This window comes from Helianthus annuus, chromosome 9, assembly GCF_002127325.2.
Source record: "Helianthus annuus cultivar XRQ/B chromosome 9, HanXRQr2.0-SUNRISE, whole genome shotgun sequence".
Classification (NCBI taxonomy): domain Eukaryota; kingdom Viridiplantae; phylum Streptophyta; class Magnoliopsida; order Asterales; family Asteraceae; genus Helianthus; species Helianthus annuus.
Window position 1 is genome coordinate 179772384 of NC_035441.2, and position 24809 is coordinate 179797192.

General features: G+C 34.5%; 3 protein-coding genes across 4 annotated transcripts; all 3 read left to right on the plus strand.

Moving 5' to 3' along the window:
* Positions 1-356: 356 nt before the first annotated feature.
* Positions 357-4550, plus strand: LOC110879868 (probable UDP-N-acetylglucosamine--peptide N-acetylglucosaminyltransferase SPINDLY). The gene is made up of 10 exons (XM_022128400.2): positions 357-590; positions 885-1104; positions 1231-1323; positions 1392-1493; positions 1587-1754; positions 1831-1919; positions 2617-2738; positions 2897-3078; positions 3154-3438; positions 3951-4550. Exons 1-10 carry the CDS (start codon positions 376-378, stop codon positions 4458-4460), a joined length of 1986 nt encoding a protein of 661 aa, XP_021984092.1. The 5' UTR covers positions 357-375; the 3' UTR covers positions 4461-4550.
* A 955-nt stretch (positions 4551-5505) lies between these two features.
* Positions 5506-9006, plus strand: LOC110879869 (DNA-(apurinic or apyrimidinic site) endonuclease). The gene is made up of 9 exons (XM_022128401.2): positions 5506-5796; positions 6317-6409; positions 6590-6734; positions 6902-7103; positions 7223-7301; positions 7526-7587; positions 8306-8392; positions 8477-8580; positions 8683-9006. Exons 1-9 carry the CDS (start codon positions 5554-5556, stop codon positions 8748-8750), a joined length of 1083 nt encoding a protein of 360 aa, XP_021984093.1. The 5' UTR covers positions 5506-5553; the 3' UTR covers positions 8751-9006.
* Positions 9007-21393: 12387 nt separating this feature from the next.
* On the plus strand, positions 21394-24578 carry LOC110879870 (zinc finger CCCH domain-containing protein 67). 2 transcript variants are annotated; one of them, XM_022128402.2, is made up of 6 exons: positions 21394-22076; positions 22170-22238; positions 23170-23289; positions 23374-23658; positions 23740-24030; positions 24233-24578. In XM_022128402.2, the coding sequence occupies exons 1-6, from the start codon at positions 21531-21533 to the stop codon at positions 24389-24391; spliced, it is 1470 nt and encodes a 489-aa protein (XP_021984094.1). In that variant the 5' UTR covers positions 21394-21530; the 3' UTR covers positions 24392-24578. The 2 variants fall into 2 exon arrangements, with proteins under 2 accessions (XP_021984094.1, XP_021984095.1); XM_022128403.2 differs by having other exon boundaries at positions 22173-22238.
* The last annotated feature ends 231 nt before the right edge of the window (positions 24579-24809 follow it).

The following is a 24809-nucleotide window of genomic DNA, read 5'->3' on the forward strand; positions in this document are numbered from 1 at the left end:
CAATGGGAAACCTAAAAACGTCAGCCACATCATCACTCTACTCGTGCTCTCCTTTCTCACATAATCTGTCTTTACCGTATTCTTTTACATGAATAAACGCTCAAGAACACTACATTAAACACATTCTAGTAACATCCATTAACAAATCAAGATGCTGATACATTAGAAAAATCAGAGGTTATGAGAATGAAAATATAAACGTATTAAAACAAGAGTGTTAATTTTGTTTTGTTAAATCATAACACCTACTTTATTTCGAAGGATTTTTCTCATAACCAAAATTTGTTAAAAACATTTATAAATAGAAAAAAAGAATCTCTAAATAGAAAGAAATATTTTTGTTAAAGACAATAGAAGACTATATAAACAACCACTATGGCAAATTTCATCTCCAGCCCACAACCACACCCTAACAAAATGTCTCAACCGCCGGCGACTAACCACCCCACCGGCGTCCACACAATCTCCTCCGCCACCACCACCGCCGCACCGGAGGAAAGTTCACGACCACACCCCCCTAAAATAGTCGTTCTAGCTGACCTCAACGTTGACCCACCTACCGATTCTGACGTCATCGATTCTTTTCCCAGGTCTCTTACATTTCTTCCTTTTCTTTTTATATACTTAATTAGGTTCGAGTAGATTAAATTTATCTTAAATTAGTGATTTTTAACCTTTTAATTTGTATTAATTTCTAGAATCTGGATACTAATCGAGTGTTTTCAGCTTCACAAAATTATTTTTTGGTAATTTGTTGAGTGAGTTTATAAGATGCATTTACATATTATAACTCAAACAAATGTGTATAATTGTAAATGTGGTGTGCATCTAATGGAATTATGAATTACTAGTTATGCTGTTGTGTGATAGATGTGGTTATGTAGGTTGAGTAATGAAGAAAATAATCAAGATAAAATGAGTTTTCTGGGAAAAGATTCGGATACGGTTGAACTAGAAAGTAAGCAGTCTAAAAAACTTGTGAAATCCCGTTCACGAGTCGGAAAGATGGAGTTTCCCATTGATTGTGGAGCCGATGCGGAAGGTGATCATAACGGTCCAGGATTGCCGTCATCTCGTGAGGAAAAAGTCAGCAGCCTTAAAACAGTGAGTTCTCATCTTTGGTGACGCGTTTGTTGAAATGAGATTGTTTTTGAAAGCATATCGGACTCCCTAGGTTTTATACAACGAAAAATGCTTTGGCTAATTGTTATGTGACCTGAATTCTTGTAGGGTTTGGTACACGTTGCACGAAAGATGCCTAAAAACGCACATGTTCATTTTATACTTGGCCTAATGTACCAACGAATGGGACAACCACAAAAGGTAGGATTTCGCTCGTTATTAATATACTTTTCTTTTATTTTTGTACTGACTTAAAAGGAAAATATTAGGCGGTTTCTGCATATGAAAAGGCAGAAGAAATCTTGCTTCGTGGTGATGAAGATATCGATAGGCCCGATTTACTTTCGTTAATCCAGACTCATCATGCCCAGGTGCATTACAACTTTGCACTTCTACAGTTCTACTTGCACTAAAACTTTATTATTACACTTATTAATTTGTTATCCGTTTGTGTAAGCTCACAGTGTATTTTGCTGGGAAGTTCGGAAGAATATGGTTCAGGAAAAGAACCAGAGGGTAAGGAGCTTGAAGAAATAATCCGCAAGTTAAACGAGTCAATGGCATCCGATATTAGGCAGGCATCGGTTTGGAACACTTTAGGTGTATTGCTACTTAAATCAGGCCATTTGCAGGTAAAAATGTTTTTTTTTTCATTATTATCTTCATAGCAAGTACATTCTCGTTTATATCGTTATATTGTTGGTTTAGAGTGCGATATCAGTGCTTTCATCTTTACTGGCGGTGGTCCCTGAAAATTTGGATTGCATTGGAAACCTCGGAATGGCTCATCTTCAAAAGTAATGACCTTACACTTTTAATTTTGGGAAATTGGCCTGTAATAATCCCACCTAGACCTTATTGGCCATTAATAATCCCACCTCAGAATATTCCCCACACCAGTCCCACCTTTCACATATTTTTCCTACAATGGTCCCCCGTTAAAAAAACTTAACGGAGTTATGCTTTTTCCCAAATTACAAACAGATTTTTTAGGGCTTTTGATTATAACGACGATACGAGTCCATTGATGTAAAACTTGACTCGAAACGGTGCTCCAAACGATGAAAACGGCGCTTCAATTCGGGTGTTTAAATTTCCAATTAACCAAAATCAAGTCACTTGGAGCACCATTTCGAAGTAAGTTTTACATCAATGGACTCGTATCATCATTCTAATCAAAAGCCCTAAAAAATCTGCTTGTAATTTGGAAAAAAGCTTAACTCCGTCAAGTTTTTTTAACGGGGGACCATTGTAGGAAAAATATGTGAAAGGTGGGACTGGTGTGGGGAATATTCTGAGATGGGATTATTAATGGCCAATAAGGTCCAAGTGGGATTATTACAGGCCAATTCCCCTTTAATTTTTACTAGTTGGCGTATAGTCATTATCATATAATTAGATAATCTAAAGCAAAGCACACATCCAAACACCCTCTTAATCTTATTGTTATTTCTTACATTGACATACGTACTTTTAATTATATTCATCATCCAGCGGAAACTTGGAACTTTCAGCAAAATGTTTCCAAGACCTGATCTTAAAAGACCAAAATCACCCTTCGGTTTTTATTAACTATGCCGCGCTTCTTTTGTGTAAATATGGGTCTGTAGTCGCAGGTATGTTAATAATTTTCAATCCGCCCTATTATTTTATTAATTTGTTTATAATTACTATATATAAGACGATTATGGAATCAATCTAGAAGTATTAAAAACTTGTTATTAAAAGTTAAGTAGAATCAGTATATTAGTGACGTCTAGGGCACCAATTTTAGGTGCAGGGGCAAACGGTGAAAACGGGGCTTGTTTGGATAGAGTTACAGCAGTTAACGTAGCTAAAGAATGTTTATTAGCTGCCGCAAAAGCAGATCCGAAAGCCGCTCACGTGTGGACTAATCTCGCTAACGCATATTACATGGCTGGTGATCATTACCACTCCGGCAAGTGTTTGGAAAAGGTTATTATCGTCTTTTGCTAATATCATTTTTGTAAAACAGATCATACAGTTATTCAACTTTTTAGTTAATTGCAGGCTGCAAAGTTGGAGTCCAATTGTTTGGCGACTCGATACGCTGTTGCTGTTCATCGAATCAGAGAAGCTGAACGGTCACAAAATCCTAGTGAACAGCTTTCTTGGGCCGGAAATGAAATGGCTTCGATATTAAAAGAAGGGGACGCACTTGCGGTTGAGCTCCCCATAGCTTGGGCCGGGCTTGCTATGGTCCACAAGGCCCAACATGAAATCGCAGCGGGATTTAAGGTTGAACAAAATGAATTAATGGAAGTTGAAGAAAGAGCACTTTACAGTTTAAAGCAGGTGACTTTTTATTTAAATTATAGAAATACATAAAATAAAGAGTAAAATGCCATTTTCGTCCTTGAGGATTGGCCAGTTTTGCGATGTTCGTCCAACGGTTTGTTTTTCCGCATCAGGATCCAAAAGGTTTGAAATCTTGACATTTTCATCCGGCTCGTTAACTCCATCCATTTTTCTCCATTAAGTCAGGGGTATTTCCGTCTTTTTTGGTAACTTAAAGGGCAAGTCGGTCTTTTTCAGGGGTATTCAGTCTTTTCACATAAAGTGAAAAAAACCGAATTGCCTTTAAGTTAGCAAAAAAGACGGAAATACCCCTGACTTAACGGAGAAAAATGGATGGAGTTAATGAGTCGGATGAAAATGTCAAGATTTTAAACCTTTTGGATCCAGATGCAGAAAAAACAAACATTTGGATGAAATTTGCAAAACTAGCCAAACCTCAGGGACAAAAATGGCATTTTACTCTAAAATAAAAATGGAAGCATTTACATAACGTGGGCTTTGCTTTTCAGGCGATATCAGAGGACCCCGATGATCCAGTACAGTGGCACCAACTTGGGCTTCATAGTCTTTGTATTCAAGACTTCAAAACATCGCAAACGTACCTCAAAGCCGCAGTTGCTCGCGACAAGGAATGTTCATATGCTTGGTCAAACCTAGGTATCTCCCTGCAACTATCGGACGCGTCATCTTTACAAGCTGAAGAAGTATATAAACGGGCCTTATCATTGGCAAAGCCCGAACAGGCCCATACGATCTTTTGTAATCTGGGAAACTTTTACAGACAGCAAAAGCAGTATGAGTGTGCGAAAGCCATGTTTACTAAATCGTTGGATCTGCAGCCCGGTTATGCTCCCGCATATAACAATCTAGGGCTTGTATTTGTCGCTGAAAGGCGATGGGAAGAAGCGAAGTTCTGTTTTAATAAAGCTTTTCAGGCTGACCCGTTGCTTGATGCAGCTAAATCTAATATGATTAAAGCGGCAGCTATGTGTAGAGTGTGTGCACCGCTTCTTAATTAACTTTTGTATGTGAATGTTATTTGACATAATTGTTGTTCTGGGATATTAGTGTTTGTAATTTGTACATAATGCATATATCTGTTTCTTCAATTTTCAGCATCTCTTTTTCTATTTTTTTTTTTTTTTTTTTTTTTGGTTTTGAAGCTTTGATCTATCTATGTAAATGTGGAGTTCTAGCATGCAATAAAAGAAATTACATATGTTTCTCATATTCCTACTGATATAATGGTTGCAAGTGAGTAAAACCCTGCAGGGAATCATAAAACTGATCAACCGCGGCTAAACTGGTATACTCGGTTATATTTATAGCAAATTACTTGTTTCGGAACGCTCTAAACGTATCTTTTACAATGACGTTTGGATGTAAAAATCCAAACTTGAAAATATCAAACCGAACAAGTACTTTGTAGCTTCGTTATTGGGTTTAATCGACTCGTTCAATACAAAACCATTTTCACCTCTAATTTTCCCCTAATTTCACGTCTAATTTTTCTCCAATCGGCGACACCATTGAGCAAAGTGGGCATGTGCGACGTTACAGTTAGTGAAAATAACGATGGCGGCCTAAATTAAATTGCATATTGGCTGGAGTTGGAATTAGGCTCTTTTGTTTAAAAATTGGTTATTTATTTGGGCCTAATACATAATACACATGCTATATAAAGATTTTTAAAATATTTGGAGGTCCTAGGCCGTTGCCTAGATTTAGAAACCTCTAGGTACGGCCCTAGTACAGTATTTGAAGGTAAAAAACGGTAAAATACCAGTACCATATTGAACCGTAAGTACCAATCCCGAAATGCCAAAAGATGGGTACCGAATTGATACCAAAAATGATTCCGTTCGATAAATTTAATACCGGTTCGGGTTCAGATTGGATACCATTTGCTTGTCCCCCCTACTCAAAACTTTAAGAAAAGGAGCCACAAATATTTGATATTTATTATGTGTAGTTGGTATATGGGCCTGGAGCCTATTACACAATGAACCGATCCAACAAAGGCCCAAGTCAATTACTCAATACTCAATGGAAAGCTGCTGACGAGAGAGAGAGAGAGAGAGAGTTGTGATCACTGATCAGTAGAATCAGAGGATGAAGCGCTTCTTTCAACCAGTGCAGAAAGATGGTTCCTTCAAGAAACCCAACCTCTCTTCTTCTTCTTCTTCACCAACACCAGCAGTTGTTGAAGATGAGGAGAATAATAAATCCCAAAAGAAAGAACCCACAAAGTTCTTAACTTGGAATGCCAACAGCTTTCTTCTTCGTGTCAAAAACAATTGGCCTGACTTCACCAAGTTCATCGATGACATTGACCCTGATGTCATCGCCATACAGGTCACATTCTGCTCCTCAATTTTTATTTTCTTAATATAATTAATTTACCCTAAACAAGTTTGAATTCAATTTTTTTTGTCTTATTTATGAGAATTTGAGGAATGCTGTCACGTTATTGGGGATTTGTGTCGTTGGATGTCATAAATTGTGAAATGGGTTTTAGGGCTGTTGAATTTTTGGATTTATGGAACCAAAAAAATAAAAAAAAAATATACCTTTTTCTGCTGTGTTGAAATTGTGGTCTGAAATTAACATTCATTTTGATTTATTGACAATATTATGAAATTTTAGTTTCATTCTGTGCTTTTTTAGTTTCTGGGCTCTAGAACTCTAGATGCATTTCTTAGTGGTTATTTATTTGGGAATTTTAATTTTATGACCATTTGATTTTTTTTTTTATATAAGTGATAAGCATGCAGAACCATTAATGATATTTGTCATTGCATAATGAGAATTAGAAACAAAAGAATGTGTGATATTTGGAAAAGATAAGTTGTTGATATTCATCTAACGATGGTAGGAAGTGAGAATGCCTGCAGCTGGAGCCAAAGGTGCTCCGAAAAACCCTAGAGAATTGAAGGACGATAACAATTCATCGCGCGAGGAAAAACTGGTACTTCTTTCTCTCAAGTTTAAGATTCAAGATTGATTTGAACTTTCAAGAAATTGTTATGCGTTGTTATTTGTTTCCATTTAATGTCTTGTAAACATATTAAACATTTGGAAATTTGTCAAAAACAGTTTAGGTTATTCACTGCATACAATAACTTATTCTGTCCAACAAATATTGCAGATTATAACACGGGCATTATCGGGTCCCACCTTCAGAAAATACGATGTGTGGTGGTCTCTTTCTGATACAAAGTACGCTGGAACCGCATTGTTCGTAAAGAAATGTTTTCCACCAAAAAAGGTTTCTTTCAATCTAGATACCTCAGGTGTGCCACTCTCATACCCATGTATTATTTTATTTTGTATTAATAAACACTTTATGTCGCTAAATACTTGTCTGATTGTTGTCGCTGATATGAAGATTCATCATAAATGTATTGTCATGCTTTATGCATGTTATTGATGATGGCTTTTTATTTTTTTTTATTTCTAGTTTCCAAACATGAAGCGGATGGCAGAGTTATTATAGCTGAATTCGAATCATTCCGGATAATGAATACATATGTACCAAACAACGGTTGGAAAGATGAAGAAAACGCATTTCAAAGGAGACGAAAATGGGATAAAAGAATGAAAGAATTCGTCTTGCAATCTACAGATAAACCCCTTATTTGGTGTGGTGATCTTAATGTTAGGTACCTTTATCCTTATTATTAAGCATATGCATGTGTTATCAGCCTCAGGCTAATTTGTAATTTTTTTTTATTTGATTTTTTTTTTTAATTTCTAATGAGAGTGTTTATTTTTTGTGCAGTCACGAAGAGATTGATGTTAGTCATCCGGATTTTTTTCGAACTGCAAAGCTCAATGGTTACATTCCTCCAAACAAAGAGGTTTTGGTTCTTAAAACAATACGGCTGTTCTTTTACATATTTGAAACTAGTTATCTTAAACGTCGAAAGAAAATCGTATCCATTTTAAAGTTCAATTAAACAAACGACATGCAGTAGTGAAGCAACTTCGTTTCTTCTAGTTCTCCAGAAAAAATCTTCTAGAACATTTGTAAACTGCTAATCTGATTCTTAATTCAGAAACTAAGTTGACTTGTCAACTGCAGGATTGTGGGCAACCTGGTTTTACCTTGTCTGAGAGGAAGCGGTTCGGTTCCATACTAAAAGAGTACGCATTATTTTGATTCTGTTTCAATGGTTCAACATAGGGGCGTCAATCGTGTCGGGTTGAAATGTCCAACCCGAACCCGACCCATATTATTATCCGGGTCAAAGATTTAGACCCTAACCCGTTCGGGTCAACCCAAACACGACTCGTTTAAGCCGTTTTTTTAAATGAGTCATACAAGTTGACAATTTATAAGCGAGTTGTTACGTTTTATTAAATGTGTCAAACTTAACTTAACATAATAATGACTAACCATGTAAAATAGAAACGGAAATAGTTAAACGGGTCAATCCGTTTCTATACAGGCCAACCTTAATCCAAAACGGGTCGTGTTAGTCGACCCAAACCTGTTCTTTTCGTGTCGGGATTCGGGTTTGTGTCAAGAATTGCCGCCCCTAGTTCAACATTTAAAATACCCAAATATTAACTAAGTAAATTCATACAAAATTGTATAATGTCAAATTTGCCCCTAAGTTAGAGTAAGATAAGCTGAACATTTTGAAAACTGACAAAAAAGTAACTGAAAATTGTAAATTGACGATAATCTTTTAGGGCATTTTCGTCATCAGGCACGTGTTTGGTCAGAATTAGCATAAATAAAACCAAATTGATACTTGAGCGACATGTAATGCTGTTGTGATATTAGTGTAATGTATTAGTTAATTTAAAATCTTAAACCATGCATGATATTTTATATTCTTATGTATTACTTTGTTAGGGGAAAGCTAATAGATGCATATAGATATCTCCACAAGGAAAAAGATATGGAGCGTGGCTTTTCATGGTGCGGCAACCCTATCGGAAAGTAAGTCCTTTGTGATATCAAAAACATGTTTTCAGTTTATGATTTGTGTATCATTTTTGTTACTATTCATATGGATCTTTACAGGCATCGCGGTAAAAAGATGAGAATAGACTATCATTTAGTGTCGGAGAAACTAAAGGACAAAATTGTCAAATGTGAAATGCATGGCCAAGGGATTGAATTGGAGGGTATGAATATATGATGAATTTACTTTCACAAATGCGCGCACTTATTTACATTTGTTACATTTTTGTCACTTGAAATGTAAAAATGTGTTGATTTTCTTGCAGGATTTTATGGGAGTGATCACTGCCCTGTTACCCTTGAACTTGCGGAGACAACCGTTGATGCTAGTTAAAATTTGAACCCAGAATGATATGATTTTAGCGGCAAACATATCGTACACAAACTAGTGTTTGATTGGTCTCAAGATTATGGGTTTGGTGGTGAATTTGTTGTAGGTTTCTTGAGATGATGTTTTTAGGGTTTGTAGCAATGACCTTGAAATGGTTTTATTTTGCTGTTGGTAGCATTATATGCTGCATTTCATCTTGGAATGGTAGGCATGATTTAACAAATATGTTTTAAAATGAGCAATTGTTTGTTCATGGTTATTTGAACCAGTGGTGGATCTGACCCAAAAACTCAGGGGCATCCAAATTATTTTTTTTGGGATCAGGGTATCCTTTGTATAAAACCGGATTTTTTTTACCCTACGAAAAGGTACGGAGACAGGGTTGAGGGGTAGCCCGTGCAACCCGCCCATGCTACCCCTCCTAATACACTTAACTCCGCCCATGATTTGAACCCCTCTTGAATTTGCAATCAGAATTTATTTTTCGGTCATTTTGGGGAGTTGATGTACGTGTACACCAAAAGGGTGTTTTACGGAATGCACTTCCCCTCTTGTCATATCAGTCATTTCATCTGTTACATCGGCGTATAGATCTGTTGTATGAGAGCTTAACCATGACAATTCTTTCTATACGGTTGTTTAACCCATGGTGATTCCTTATATACAGACGTGTAGTCCTAAAAATCAATCAGATCAATAAGACGGATAAGTAACTTAGGGTTTCCTTTAGCAAATACATGTTAAAATAAGCGCTTGTTTTTATGGTGATGTTGACCCCTCTTGTAATTGTAGTCGAATTCTTTTTTTTTTTCTGTGTTTTTGTTAGGGTATGCATCTTTTTCTTATATGGTTGTTTAATCATGGTGATTCCGTCTATACAGTTATTAAACAGTGACAATTCCATTTCCATCTGTACGACCATTTAATATATATGATGATTCTTTGTGTGTAGCTTTAAAATCAACTAAATAAAAGATGGTCAACTAGTAATGTAGCCATGTAGGGGTTCCTTTAGCCTCCCTCCACTTAACTCATTTATACTATCATCTCACGTCAGGTACCCCCCCCACCCACCCACCCACACACAGAAAAAAAAACCCTAACTCAACATCCTGCCCCACGTAATGGCCTATACGCAGTGTATAGGACAAACCGCCAGGCCACGACTGATTTTTAGGGGCTATACGCCTCGTATTGGCCAATACAAGGCATATAATATTTTATTTTATTTTTTACTTACTTTTTTGTCCAATATGTACTGTTTTAACAAGATTTATAAAGGTTTTTATTATAAAAAATACGAAGGTTCACCCCGTATCCATGGTCCGAAAAGCCTGGTTAGGTTCATACGTAACTAAAGGAATGCCATACCTGGTTAGTTTCATAGGAAACTTTTGGGTTAGGGTGTTGCTCATCATCCACGAGATCCCGGTTGCTTTGTTGTATGTACGAAGGTTCATCCCCGTATCTATGGTACAGATACTCGTATTGACCAATAGTAGACGTATAGTATTTTGTTTTATTTTTTACTTATATTAACCTTCTTCAAAGTTTCAACAATCACTTGATAACACACATTAAAAACCCACCAAATTGCATCAAGTATGTGCATCTCTTTTTTTTTTTTTTTTGTTTAAGATTATTATATTATAGGTCATTAATGTTACTTGGGTTTGGAGGGGTTTTCCTCAATATGGTTGGTAATGGTACTATATACAAGTACATATATCACATAAAAAATTAGTTCCATATTAAGTGTGCCAATATCACGTGAGTTAGCAGTGCGTTTGAGATAGAATATGGCATTTTTGGTACAAGAATTAAAAAAAGAATTCAAGATTGTTTCTAAGTAAATAACTTCTGCATTTAATTCCACAACGTTCAACCACAAGTACGGATTAAACTTGATAAAGATGTCAAATGAATAAATGAATAAAATGCTCCTTAAAAGTACCATAATTTTTATCGAAATACTTTCTTTTTTCTTTTTTCTTTTTTCTTTATACATATAAAGTAAAATAAGCATGCCATCAACGTCTTTTAAAAGCACACTGGTAAACGTTTAACTGAGCTTCAACTTGAATTAATTTTGACTGGTGATGTAACTTGTAAACTTATTCATATATCTTTCATAAACATCTCTGTGTAAAAAAAAAAAAGAAATAGTAAAAACACTTAAAGTATGCCTATATAATATTCAGAATGGTCTACTTTTTATGTTTATACGCTTTTAATAAATAATACTAAAAATATATATTTTAAATAATTAAATCATCAAAAAGACACACACATAATACGTTCAAAACGAACCTAAAAGCTAAAACTAAAACTAAAACTCTGAATTATTTTTACAACAAAGACATCTAATCTAATCTAATCTAATCTAACTATATAATAAAAGAAACCACTTTAAGGACACTTGTCATCATATTAGGCCATCTCTTATCGATAATTATTATTTTAGTTTAATTTCTTATAATTAATTATAGATAACCCTCCTACTAAATATTATTTAATTTAATAATATATATTATAGATAATCCTCCTACTAAATATTATTAGTTTAATATCTTCTGAATAATTATTATTTAGTTTAATCTCCTTCTCATTTATAATATTATTTATTTGAATTAATTATAGAGTTAATTACATAGTTAGTCCCTGTGGTTTGTCCAAAGTAACATACTTAGGTACTAATAGTTTAAAATCACATTCTAGGGTATTAACTGTTCATTTTGTAACGTTTTGATGTATTAACGTTATTTGTAGGTTTAAAATCACATTCTATTAGTAACTAAGTATGTTATTTTGTACAAACCACAGGGACTAACTATGTTAATACCCTAGAAGTTAATACCTCCAAACGTTACAAAATGAAAAGTTAATACCCTACAAGGTGATTTTAAACTATTAGTACCTAAGTATGCTATTTTGTGCAAACCACAGGGACTAACTATGTAATTAACTCTTAATTATATTTGAACATTTTGTTTAGTTTGGTATCAAATAAATTTGACTAAACTTAAAATAAAATTAATTAATATTATTTATCATTTATACATTTACGGAGTTTTAAATAAAGGGTTAAATTTATTGAGACTTCGTTAACAAATTTTGCAACAACAGAATAATCTATTTTTATCACGAAAACCAAATTTTGTATTAATATATTAAATATTTTTATTTTCACCATACAGAATTACATTATCTGACCCATGTAACACGTGAGGTTTTTTAAGATATAACTTTTTATTATTCGATATATAAAATTAGATTTATTCAATTCGTAAAATACACGGGGTTTTTTAAGGATATATATTTTTAATTATTTAGTACAGAAAATTACATTTATTCAAACCGTGTAATGCACATATTTTTAAAGATGTAATTTTTTATTGTTTGGTATATAAAATTACATTTATTCAACTCGTGTAATAAATGAGGTTTTTTAAAGATGTATTATTTTATTATTTGGTAAACAATATTACATTTATTCAACCCGTGTAATACACGTGGTTTTAAAGATAGAACTTTTTTATTTGGTATATAAAATTACATTTATTCAACCCGTACAACATGATTCTTATAGATATAATTTTTATTATTTAATATCTAAAATTATATTTGTTCAACCCGTACAATAAATGAGGTTTTTAAAGATATATTATTTAATTATTTAGTATATAAAATTTATTTATTCAACCTCGTGTAATACACGGGGTTATAACCTAGTTAAATATATATGCCTATAATTAGTTAATTAGTCCTTATTCATTTGTGTTTACGATAGGGTAATACTATGAAATAAGATGTTAAGTATTAGTGTATTACGGTAAATTGTAATATATTATTATACATATAATAGATTTTGTAAGAAAAAAAATAGTATGCTTCCTTTCACTAAAAGGACAAAGAAATAATAAAGAGTATGTTATTATATACAAAAATATAATAATATAATTAAGAGAAAGTCGTCAAGAAATGTACTGAAAATATCAAAGTTAATTTGATATTACAATTATAAGTTATTCTATAGGGAAAACTTAATTTTGTTTATTTATACATGCTAATTATAACATGATTTCAACAAAAATATATCGAGTCAACCAATTAAACTAAAACGCTATCATAGTTTTTCTATAAAAAAAAAACCAAAACGATGGCAAGCCTGTTATTTTTTATCTGGGGGCAAATTAGTAATTTATGAGAACCAATGAGCGAGTGCTAGACAACTGCTTGACACAAAAGTTAAACTGAGTCAACCAAGTAAAACAGAAACTACTATAGTTTTGCAAAAGAAAAAAGAAAAAAAAAACTAAAATGATGGCAAGACTATAAATTTTAACTAGATGTAAAATCGTAACTTTTGAAATGAGGGCAAACTCATAATTTTAAATTGAGGGCAAATTCGTAATTTTAACCTGGGTGCAAAACCATAATTTTATTTTGAACTGAGGCAAAATCATAGTTTTGAACTAAAGGCAAAATCGTAATTTTGAGCGGGAGGCAAAAAGTGTAATTTTATTTTGAACTGAGTGGAAAACCGTAATTTTGAAGTCAGAGCGAAATCGTAATTTTTTAAATGGGGGCAAAATCATATTTTTGAACTGATGACAAAATCTTAATTTAAACTAGGGGCAAAGCATAGTTTTATTTTAAACTGAGAGTAAAATTATAATTTTAAATTATAAATAAAATCGTAAAGATTGAACCAATGAGGAAGTACTTCTAACAGTATTCCTTCAACTTCTGTTTGTATATATAGGATAATGTATATTTAGTCATGTCTTATATCAATAAAATTTACATTATTATAGTTATATTTTACGAATTAAGAAGGTTTTAAAGTTTAAACATATATGTTGTGAACAAATTTTGAGCCATTCGTCCCAAATTATTTAAACTAATTTCTTTCATTTAGCTAATTTAATCTCTAAGTATATTAAAATAGACAAACTCAACCAAAATACCGATGTATTAAAAAAGTTTAATAATATGTTAGGGATAGTTATGCTAAAAATGATTTTTATCCTTAAAAATTGCAACAACTGAAATTATAAAATGTTAGTCATCCGTTTTATTACAGCGCGGTGTTATCCGTTTGTTTTGCTTTCTCAGTCACATGACAATATGACATCTCGTTAATAACTTCCTACATTTTTAGGGAAAAAAATTCTTTTATCAAAACCCAAACCTAGATCATCATTCAATATATATATATATATATATATATATATATATATATATATATATATATATATATATATATATATAGGGTAAGGTTCATGCGAGAACCACCCTTATTGCGAGAACCGCGAGAACCAATGTGAACAAGGGGCAATTTTGTAAATACATAAAACTTGTAAATTAGTCGCTCCTCTCCCTGCATCTGTACTACTGGACTTCAAACAAAAACTAAATCACAATCTATCAAGAAATCACGTCCGATAATCCCACAAGCATCATCAATCTGCGATTCATCACAGCGATTCACAAAAAATCAAGTTCGACGCTCCACAATATTAGCAGTTCGTCATCAAAATTCGTCGTATGTTCGATATTAGAGCAATAAGAACATAATCATCGATTGCACATTCATCTTCGATTCGAAATTAGGGCAAAACGATCATAATCATCAAGATTTGTTGTACAGATAGGGATAATTTGAAGAACATATGTCGTCTAACGGAATCACGATTCGTTGTTGCACCGTTCTGTGAATTTGTAAGTTCATACACTTTGTTTTGTAGTCGTATGTGACAATACAACTCTTAATCATCGATTCAGATATGTTATTATGTAATTATGACACTTAAGCAGTCGTTTCACAACTGTTTCATATCTGCATTATTGAAAATTGTGTTATATATATGAATTTTTGAGTCAACAGGGGCGAATGTTGTGATAGAACTACATGTATTGTGGTAGTTATGTGTTTGTTCATGTAGTTTTTCTTGATGAATAATGTTATGTGAATAATGCTAGATATGATGGGCAACACACAACTTGATTTGGTAAGCGTTAGGGTTTTTTTTACTGAATTATAACTGTTGATAAGTTATGTCATGTTAATGCACATGTGCATAGCTATAGTTATGCACATGTGCATATTTTGACAGGATATGCTTACACGGAACAGGATAATAAGGTAATGTTGTGATCTATATAGATATGCACATGTGCATATTTTCTAACAGAAACGGAACAGGATAATAAGGTAATGTTGTGATCTATATAGATATGCACATGTGCATATTTTCTAACAGAACAGGCTTACACAGAATATGTCGATTAGGTATAATTGTGTGATATATAGTTATGCACATGTGCATATCTTGACAGAATATGATTACACATAACAGGATAATAAACTAAATTTGTGATCTATATAGTTATGCACATGTGCATAAATTGTTATAATAGGTTAATATGCACGTGTGCATAGTTTGCAATAATAGTCTAACAAGGTAGATAATGTTGATGCATATGACTTTGATCTATATGGTTATGCACAGTTATGCTAACACGTATTTCATCTTGGAATATGTTAATAAGGTATAATTGTGTGATATATAGTTATGCACATGTGCATAGATTGACATAATATGTTAATATGCACATGTGCATAATTTATCAACATAGGTTATTAAGGTATTTAATGTTTATTCACATGTATATAATGATGCATGTGTGCATATCTTTTATGTCGATCATAAATTAATGTTGATACACATGCTCATTATAGATCATCGATGGAAAAAATACATGGATTAACAGATGAAAAGAGTTAAGCAGATGTTAGACGAAGAGGCGTTGAAGCAATAGGAATGATGGGGTGTGCTCAACAACTGGAAAAAAGGAACAGACAATATGATGTTATGGATGTTATATGTGGATGATTCAAGGACATGAAACACGTAGTGTTTGTTTGGTTTTTTTTTTTTTTTTTTTTTTTTTTTTGGGCAGTAGTAAGTGGCTAACTGATGTGGTGTGAGTATATTTGGTTGACAGTAGTTGTACAGGATAAATTATATATGGATGCACATGTGCATTATTCAAAATTAGTAATCATATGTCGATGTATTATGTATATCAAAAGGATGTATTATGTATATTAAAGCAATGTATATACGTATCAAAGCGTGCTGGTATGTTGTTAAAAATATGTATGGGTGCACATGAGCATTATTAGAACGCATATATTGCGTGTGTGCATATTTTTATTCCGTATCAAATAACCATGTTAAGTTAAACAGAAAACATGTATGCACATGTTCATCTTTATGTCAATACATTAAGTTTGGTAACCACTCGGGGTGTCCCAGTGGCCAGCCTCACCCACCTCTTCCCATAGGGCCCGGGTTCGAATCCTGGCAGGCACACCCTCCAGGCTTTTGCTTCCGGTTGGGTAGTAACCACCAGGTAGCTATGGAGGCAGCTATGGGGCTAAACTAGCTTGTGGAGTGAGATCACTCCAGCGGTTAGGAGGACCGTGCAATATCCCCCATATATTAAGTTTGGTAATGCACATGAAAACAACTAAAAAACATAATCAAAATGTAAATTTGATAATTAACATCATGACAACTAAAAAATATAGAATCAAAGTGAATACTAATCGGAATTTGTTTATCGTCATAAATAGTTAATTCAAGAATCATAAATTTGGGTTTGGTCAATTTCTATTTCTCTTCCATGTTCATGTCCCTCTTGTTCGGATCCTTGGCTCTGGGCTTGGGCAGCTTCGGCACAGTTCCTCGTGTCGCAGTTGATGACGGTTTGATCTGTTCTGGTTCTGGTTCTGGTCGCAGTTAATGACGGTTTGATATGTTCTGGTTCTGGTTCTGGTTCTGGTTATGCAGCCTGCATTGGCGATGGCGTCCTCATAGGCGGCTGAACAACAGGCAGGACGATCGATTTAGATGCAGTCGAGTGATTTTGCTTGTTTAAAACAGGAGCAACCGGGTCATTAAATTTCGGCTTCTTGGATCTCTCAAGCGTCTGTATATCGTCCCACGAACTTCAGTGAATTAATATGCAGCAGAAAACTCATTCACACACTGATTAGTAGGCAATTTCGCCTGAATCGATCTAAAAAGCATCTCGAAATAGGACAGCAACTGATGAGCCATTCCATGAACCTCATCCGTATTGGGGTTATAAAGCATCGCATTCTCAAACACCAACCGAACATCGGAGGCAAAATTAAGTGGACTAGAATACATATTCTTGGACAAATTCAACTTAACCAAACCCAAGTCCAGTAGTATAGGTTTATCTGTAAAAGTCGACTTATTTTTCCGAGTGCCAACCCAACCCATATTGACCGTCTTCATTCTGGTGTCTCTCAGCAACGCCAAAAGCTACATAAACTCCACCAATGCCTCCCCGGTTGTCAGATTGTTCTTCCATTGCCAATCCCACACAGTCACCTCCCCTATTTTTTTGTAGTTGTCCACCACCCAATCCCCTTTGTTTGCTGCCATCCTGTACATAATTGGATAGTCATCCATAAGGCACTTGTTCAGAATCCATACATCAACGACATAGTCTAATTTTCAACATAATGCACATTTGCATATAATTTGATACAATATAATTTACAATCAACATAATGCACATGTGCATATAATTTAATACAACATCATTTACAGTAAATATAATGCACATGTGCATATCATTTAATATAATATCATTTACAAAGTATATACATCAATTACAGTCAACATAATACATTTAGTCATAAATCGAATGGACTGCAACTTCAGGTATATATTCAACATCAACTTCAGGTATCCAATATGGGGTGCCACTGGGTGTAGAATGTATAACAGCCGTAACCGTTCATGTGAATTTAATACGGAAATTTAACAAATTGCATGTGCAATGTAATTTAATATACAATATAACAAATTAATTGTCGTCATCATGCACATGTGCATATATTTATAATGAATCATAATTTGTAATATGGTTCAGTTAACACAGTGCACATGTGCATATATTGTTGATTAATAATTAGTGACAACATAATATGAATGTGAACATGTTTTAAACATGTATAACATTGAATAATATGAAAATTGCACAAAATGGACATGGGATACCTTTAGTCTCAAACCAAATGAACTGCAATTGAGGTTGTTCTGTATTTATGGGTGTTGTACCAGTCGAAGTAGTGTCAATCGACAACGATTGGTCAGATATATTGACATTCCTAGATGATACTGTAACATTAGCTGGTATTGACATGGAATCAAGAGTAGGTATTTCAAATCCATGAAGGGAATGTCGACTATCAACTACTATCAACTGTTGTGTACACAATTTTGCAACTTTCAATTGGATTGACAACATATACGGGTTTGGCAGAAGATGGATCACCAAGATAGGTAGTATCAGATGTATGAGGATGATATTCAGAGATTGGTGGGTTAGTATCATCGGATGCGGTAGGTTTAACACTAGATATTTCAACACGGGATGGATCAGAGGACGATATATGTAACAATAAACCCGAATGCCCCAACAATGAAATTTGTGGGATACACTGTTGTCTAATGTCGCGTGAACCACCGTAAACTCATGTGTGCCGCCATGAACAGCCGTGAACCTCAATCAAAGTGCAGATGTCATGTGAACCACCGTAAACTCATGTGTGCCGTCGGTAAGCCGCCGTGAACCTCAATCAAAGTGCAGATGATGATGATGCAGATTGTGGATTGGGAACAAATGTGATGAAGAAACCCTAAAACAGGGGACACGCGTGTTTATGTTACTTTCCATATATTTACAATTTTGACACCGTGTGTTTTTTTGTTATAATTCAATATATTTACAATTTTGCCATGTGTTCACACTGGTTCTCGCGGTTCTCGCAATAAAGGGTGGTTCCTAACGGATCTTTGTCCTATATATATATATATATATATATATATATATATATAGGCTAGGAGTTGGCCAGAAAGTCCAAATTTCCTAAAAAGTGTAAAAAGTCATGAAACACCATAATGTCAACCATAAAACACATCAAAAACCCACAAATAATATGATGAAGATTACTAAAACATCATGTATGTGGGTTTTGTGTTGTGTTTCAGATGTTAAGGCTCTGATTATGGAATGACAAATATTATTGTGTTTTATGTTGTTTAGCATTGTGTGTTTTATATTCATAGTTCTATGATGGTGTGTTTGAAGTTTTTATGGACTATTAGAGTTTGAATATGGTGTTTTAGTAATATTCATTCTATTATTTGTGAGTTTTAGGTGTGTTTTATGCCTGAAATTATTGTGTTTTATGACTTTTTACACTTTTTATGAAAAACACACTTTCCGTAGGATCCCCACTCTATATATATATATAATACAAACCTATGAATAACAACCGCATAATTACTTATACATATTGTCGAATTGTTTATATATTATACATATTATGATAGTGTAACCGTCTTTCTTTTTTCTCTTCCGCAACTTCCAATCATGTAGATTAGGCAGGACTTGATAGAAATGCACCTCTCAGAGGACATGATTTAAGATAGGAGTTCGTGGAGACTTAGAATTAAAGTTAAGGATTTTTAGGGATTAGGTTAGATGTGGTCGTGTGTTGTCATAAGGGGCGTAGAATTACCTACAATTTAGGTGGACTTTGAGTGTGATTGTCTTACTACAGGTATATGAATATGTTATTTTATGATGTTATACTTACCTTCGCTTTATTGTGTTATGCTTCCACCATTTGTTTTGTCTTGGGAGGTTTTCGAGTACCCTTTTAGTGTTGGTTGTTATTGAGCTGGGGTTTCTCTGGAAATAGTCTCTCCATTCTCAGGGATAGAGGTAAAGTATATCTACATGCCACTCTCCCCAAACCCTATCATTAGCTTTGCTATTTGCGGGATTTATGGGCTGTTTGACAACTTCTGAATGGTTATGTGCTAAATCAGTAAAAGGTCTGAACCATTAAGAGCCAGTATAATGCTTAGCAGTTCAGATGCAAATGTCTGACCAATTCAGAGTAGAGGTCTTAACCATTCAGACTCTATATAATGCTTAAACATTCAGAGGCAGATGTCTGAACCATTCAGACATCTGCTCCCGAAACAAATAGTTTGAACCATTATGTGTTGAACCAGTAAGAGGTTTGAACCACTAAGAGCTTCATTAAAAGCTAAACAAACAGCCCCTTACTGGGTACGTTTGTTGTTGTAACATCCAGTCATGCGTAGTCTATACACTATGTTTAATTTACATATTATATTATATTATATTATATTATATTATATTATATTATATTATATTATATTATATTATATTATATTATATTATATTATATTATATTATATTATATTATATTATATTATATTATATTATATTATATTATATTAATGTTAATCAAACTCCCGCCGCACGTACTATTTATTTTTAAAATTAGTTATGTAGTAAATACGTATTTGAGTAGTAATTATTCAACATATACAAAGACCATGACAGGGAATAGTGTTTCCCTGCCATTGGTCGAAATGGGCGGCCGGCACTTTCCCATTGAACCAACCAGTTTATTATTTTAAATCCACTTTAAAATTATGGTTTTGCCCCTCATTTAAAATTACGCTTTTCTCCCAACTTAAAAATACAATAACCCTTTTGCCGGCAGCTAAAAATTACGATTTTGCCATCGGTTCAAAAATTACGATTTTACCCTCAGCTTTTTATTTTATACCGGCTTTAAATTACGGTTTTGCCCCCAGTTTAAAATTATGTATTCGCCCCCAGTTCAAAATAAAATTATGCTTTTGCCCCTAGCTCAAAATTACGATTTTCCCTCGGTTCAAAATTACGATTTCACCCTCAGTTAAAAATTACTTTTTTGCCCCCAGCTAAAAATAAAATTATGGTTTTCCCCTACCTCAAAATTACAATTTTACCCTCGGTTCAAAATTATGATTTTCTCCCAGTTAAAAATAAAAATATGACTTTACACCCAGCTAAACCGAAAATACGATTTCGCCCTCGGTAAAAAAAATACGCTTTTACCCTCAGCCAAAATTACGTTTTCGCCCCAGTTCAAAATAAAATTTTATTTTCCCTCGCTCAAAATTACGATTTTACACCAGTTTATTATTTTATACCAACTTTAAAATTACGTCTTTGCCCCCAATTCAAAATAAAATTATGCTTTTGCCCCCAGCTAAAATTTACGTTTTTCCCCTCGGTTCAAAATTACGATATCACCCTCAATTCAAAATTACGTTATTTTGCCCCCAGTGCAAAATAAAAATATGGTTTCCCCTAGCTAAAAATTAGGATTTTACCCTCGGGAAAAAAAAAAGATTTTTTCCCAAGTAAAAATAAAAATATGACTTTGCCCCCAGATAAAAATCATGTCAATGACCTGCCTAACACTCCTTTTACTTTTTCTTTCTAGCAAAACTATGATACTGTTTTCTTTTAATTGGTTAAGAATTATTTGACCATCGCCCCTCAACGCGGGCGAGGCAACACCTAGTTTCTATATAAAAACATAAAAAATAATGAAATTGTCGTTTAGTTTTTGACGGAAATCATCCGTGCAATCACACGTTTCACACCTATACATACATTATATTCATACATAAAGCCTCTCTCTCTCTCTCTCTCTCTCTCTCTCTCTCTCTCTCTCTCTTTCTCTCTCACCAACACACACACTTCTCCTCATTCTTTCTCCGGACTCAAAACCCCCTTTTTTTCTCCATTTCACACTACTACTACACAAATTGGGGTTTCAAAACTTGAGATGTAGAAATGGATCACTCATCACTCGAAGCAAAATCTCCACCTCCAGACTCACCTCTGCAATCCGATTCATCTATCGACAGCGATAAGCTTCTTCAAATCCTCACGCAAGACTTCCAAACCCTAGTTTTATCCTCCAACGATGCTCAACCTTTCCATCAACATCATTCATATCCCCTTGCTACACAAGATGAAGATCAAATCAAACAACCACCAGATGATGAGCTGGTAGATAAGGTGACTGTTAATGTTAATGAAGCGTTTGAGCCTGAATCGTTGTACGGAGCTGAAGAGAAGATTCTAGAAGAAGAAGATGATGATCACAAGGAATGTAGGGTTTTGGAAGAGCGAGAAAGTGAAGTTGCTGATGATGAAATTGGGGGTTATGAGAGTGAAAATGTTGGTGGATCATCAGTGAGTGTTGTAGAGGATGGTAAAGGCTATCATTATCCATTGAGACCAGATGCTGAAGATTGTTCTTATTATATGAGGACTGGGATGTGTAAGTATGGGTCAACTTGCAAGTTCAATCATCCTCTCAGAAGGAAACATCAGGTTTATTTTCAACTATTACATCATGTTTGAAAGTATATCATTATGTCACCTTATTAGCTTACAGTTGTTTGAGAAATAATGTTTTGTGTACAGCAGACTAGTAAGGAGACACATAAGCAAAAGGAAGAGAACATGGAGATGCATGGACAGATTGAGTGCAAGGTTACATACTATCATTGTTCTTATACAGTCTTATTTTGTCACAGCTGCACTTTATTATATTATCATGTATGACTAGTATTTTGCCCGACTTGTAGTAAGACAACACACGATTAAACGCAATGTGTAAAAGACAATTATAAAACATAAAGATAGACACGGAGTGTAAAACACAATGCCTAACGCATTTCGTAAAACGCAATGCAATGGCATTTGCAAAAGTAATAGTAGTCTAGGGGTTACAATTGCAATTTTTTAAAGTTGAGCAGCTGTAAAGATGTAGTAATAGTGCAAAGTCTAAAAATGGCTAAGTGTAAAAGTGGAGGGGTGGTGGTATAGTTAATATTAAATTATTAATAATCTCGACCATAGTTGTCAATAGCAATCGTAGCGATCGCTATAGCGCACTACGTAGCGTATAGTCTAGTGTCGCTATTTGGGTTATACCGATGAGGCGATGAATAGCGAGAATAGCGACACTTTATTTTTTTTTTAAATCATCATCATCATACTTGGTAAATCCCACCAATAGCAAAGCTAAGGTAGGGTCCGAGGAGGGTAAGATGTAAACAGCCTTACCTCTACCCCGTAGGAATAGAGAGGCTGCTTCCGATGAGACCCCCGGCTCGATTTTTTTTTTTATAAATAGCAATTAAATATAGCTATAAAATAGTTGGATTTTAGGTTTTTGTTAAATATACATGTAAAATAGCATATATACCAGGGTATTTTGATAAAATATACATATAATATCTAAAAAAAAAAACTAGTGTATCGCTATATATAATATAGCCACCCGCTATTTATCGCTATGTAGCATATAGGTACCTTGTCGCTATTCGCCATTAACAACTGATCTCGACGCAATAATATTGTGTGTCAGTGTCTTTATGCATTTGCATCTTATTACAAGTTTGACATGAGTTTGCTGCAGTATTATTTGTCACCCGCGGGTTGCAAGTATGGAAAATCTTGCAAGTTTAGTCATGGTAGAGGAAAGACTGTTACAACACCAGTAGTAGAGTACAACTTTTTGGGCTTGCCAATCCGACCGGTATTAAACAATTTGCAATTCTAATTAATATTATAACATATATAAGATCTGGTTTTTTTGTTCTCTGACTAGTTCTTATAACAGGGAGAGAAAGAGTGTCCTTACTACATGCGTAACGGTTCCTGCAAATACGGGCCTAACTGTAGGTTTAATCATCCTGATCCTAGTGCAGTTGTAGCTGTTGATGCTCCCACCGCTTATGGGAATGACGCACCTCTTCCATTACAACCCCCACCCCAACCAAACATTCCCAGTATGCCCACATGGTCCGGCTCAAGAACACCGGACCCCACTGGCTCCTTCGTACCAGTGATGTACCCACCGACCCAAAACATGCCCCCACCGAACCCAGATTGGAACGGTTATCAGGTAAGTTGTTAGATTCACAACAGCTTTATTCTGGTCAAATTTGTTCTTGAGCTGTTCTAACCTTTTTTTATGGTTGTTTAGGCTCCTCCACCAGTTCCTGCACATGTATACCTAAATTCAGAGCGGGGCCTACCTATACCGCCAGCTTTTTACCTGAACAATCCACCGAGTGATACAAACATGTACGCGCGTCCTCAACAGCCTATGGTAGTTTCAGAATATCCTGAGAGGCCCGGTCAACCTGATTGCAGTTACTTTATGAAAACCGGAGACTGCAAATATCGGGCCTCATGCAAATTTCACCATCCTAGGAGTCGTATCACCAGAACTACCCCATCTGTTCTCAGTGATAAAGGGTTACCTTTACGACCTGTAAGTTCATTCTCATATCGCTTTCACATTGTTCTGTTAAATACTTAAATTTAGACGGTGTTTTGTGAGTCAACACTGCCCAACCGGAGCTTAAAGAATGACCCGTTTCAACCTATTACCCAACGGGTTAACTTTTCCCTAGTGGTTTGGCCTTTTAAACTTCTGATTCTGTGCTATTGTTTGTCTTTATTTTTTTTTACAGGATCAGAATATCTGCACATACTACAGTCGGTATGGGATATGCAAATATGGGCCAGCTTGTAAATACGATCATCCAGTAAATTATACAATGAATTCGATCCGTGCAGAAGGGTATGATGGATCAGATCGGTCTGGGCCTCTGATACAACAATCCGTGTGATCAAGTGCCGCTCTCTGCCATCCTCGGATACAGCAAGCTTAATGAATGTTTTACATGTTTTTGAATCGACTAAGACTTTGAATTTCTTGGAGGGTTTTTAGAAAAATGTTGAATGATATCAGGATATGTTCAAATTATCTTAATAGCTTTTATACTTCTGCAGTTCATGTTTTGTTTGTTATGTTTTGATCAATTGCTGTCCGAGTCGCAGACCTGGAAACTATTTTCTTGGATCTATCACTAAAATCCAATTTTTTTGGTCAGGTTCAGGTCACAGATTTAAAACCCAAATCAAGCATTAGCCAATATGTTCTTCACTGAATTATTCTATTTTTAATTTATGACAATATTGTAATTTAATTGTTTATTAAGTTGATTGTTTAAAATGAGTATTGGGTTTATATGAAGTAATAAAGGA

Coding starts and splice junctions, on each gene's coding strand:
- LOC110879869 (XM_022128401.2), top strand. CDS start 5,554: ATGAAGCGCTTCTTTCAACCAGTGCAGAAAGATGGTTCCTTCAAGAAA. Junction 6,410..6,589: donor CATCGCGCGAGGAAAAACTG/GTACTTCTTTCT, acceptor CAAATATTGCAG/ATTATAACACGGGCATTATC. Junction 7,104..7,222: donor TGTGGTGATCTTAATGTTAG/GTACCTTTATCC, acceptor TTTTTTGTGCAG/TCACGAAGAGATTGATGTTA.
- LOC110879868 (XM_022128400.2), top strand. CDS start 376: ATGGCAAATTTCATCTCCAGCCCACAACCACACCCTAACAAAATGTCT. Junction 1,324..1,391: donor GAATGGGACAACCACAAAAG/GTAGGATTTCGC, acceptor GGAAAATATTAG/GCGGTTTCTGCATATGAAAA. Junction 1,755..1,830: donor TTAAATCAGGCCATTTGCAG/GTAAAAATGTTT, acceptor TTGTTGGTTTAG/AGTGCGATATCAGTGCTTTC.
- LOC110879870 (XM_022128402.2), top strand. CDS start 21,531: ATGGATCACTCATCACTCGAAGCAAAATCTCCACCTCCAGACTCACCT. Junction 22,239..23,169: donor ATGGACAGATTGAGTGCAAG/GTTACATACTAT, acceptor AGTTTGCTGCAG/TATTATTTGTCACCCGCGGG. Junction 24,031..24,232: donor AAGGGTTACCTTTACGACCT/GTAAGTTCATTC, acceptor TTTTTTTTACAG/GATCAGAATATCTGCACATA.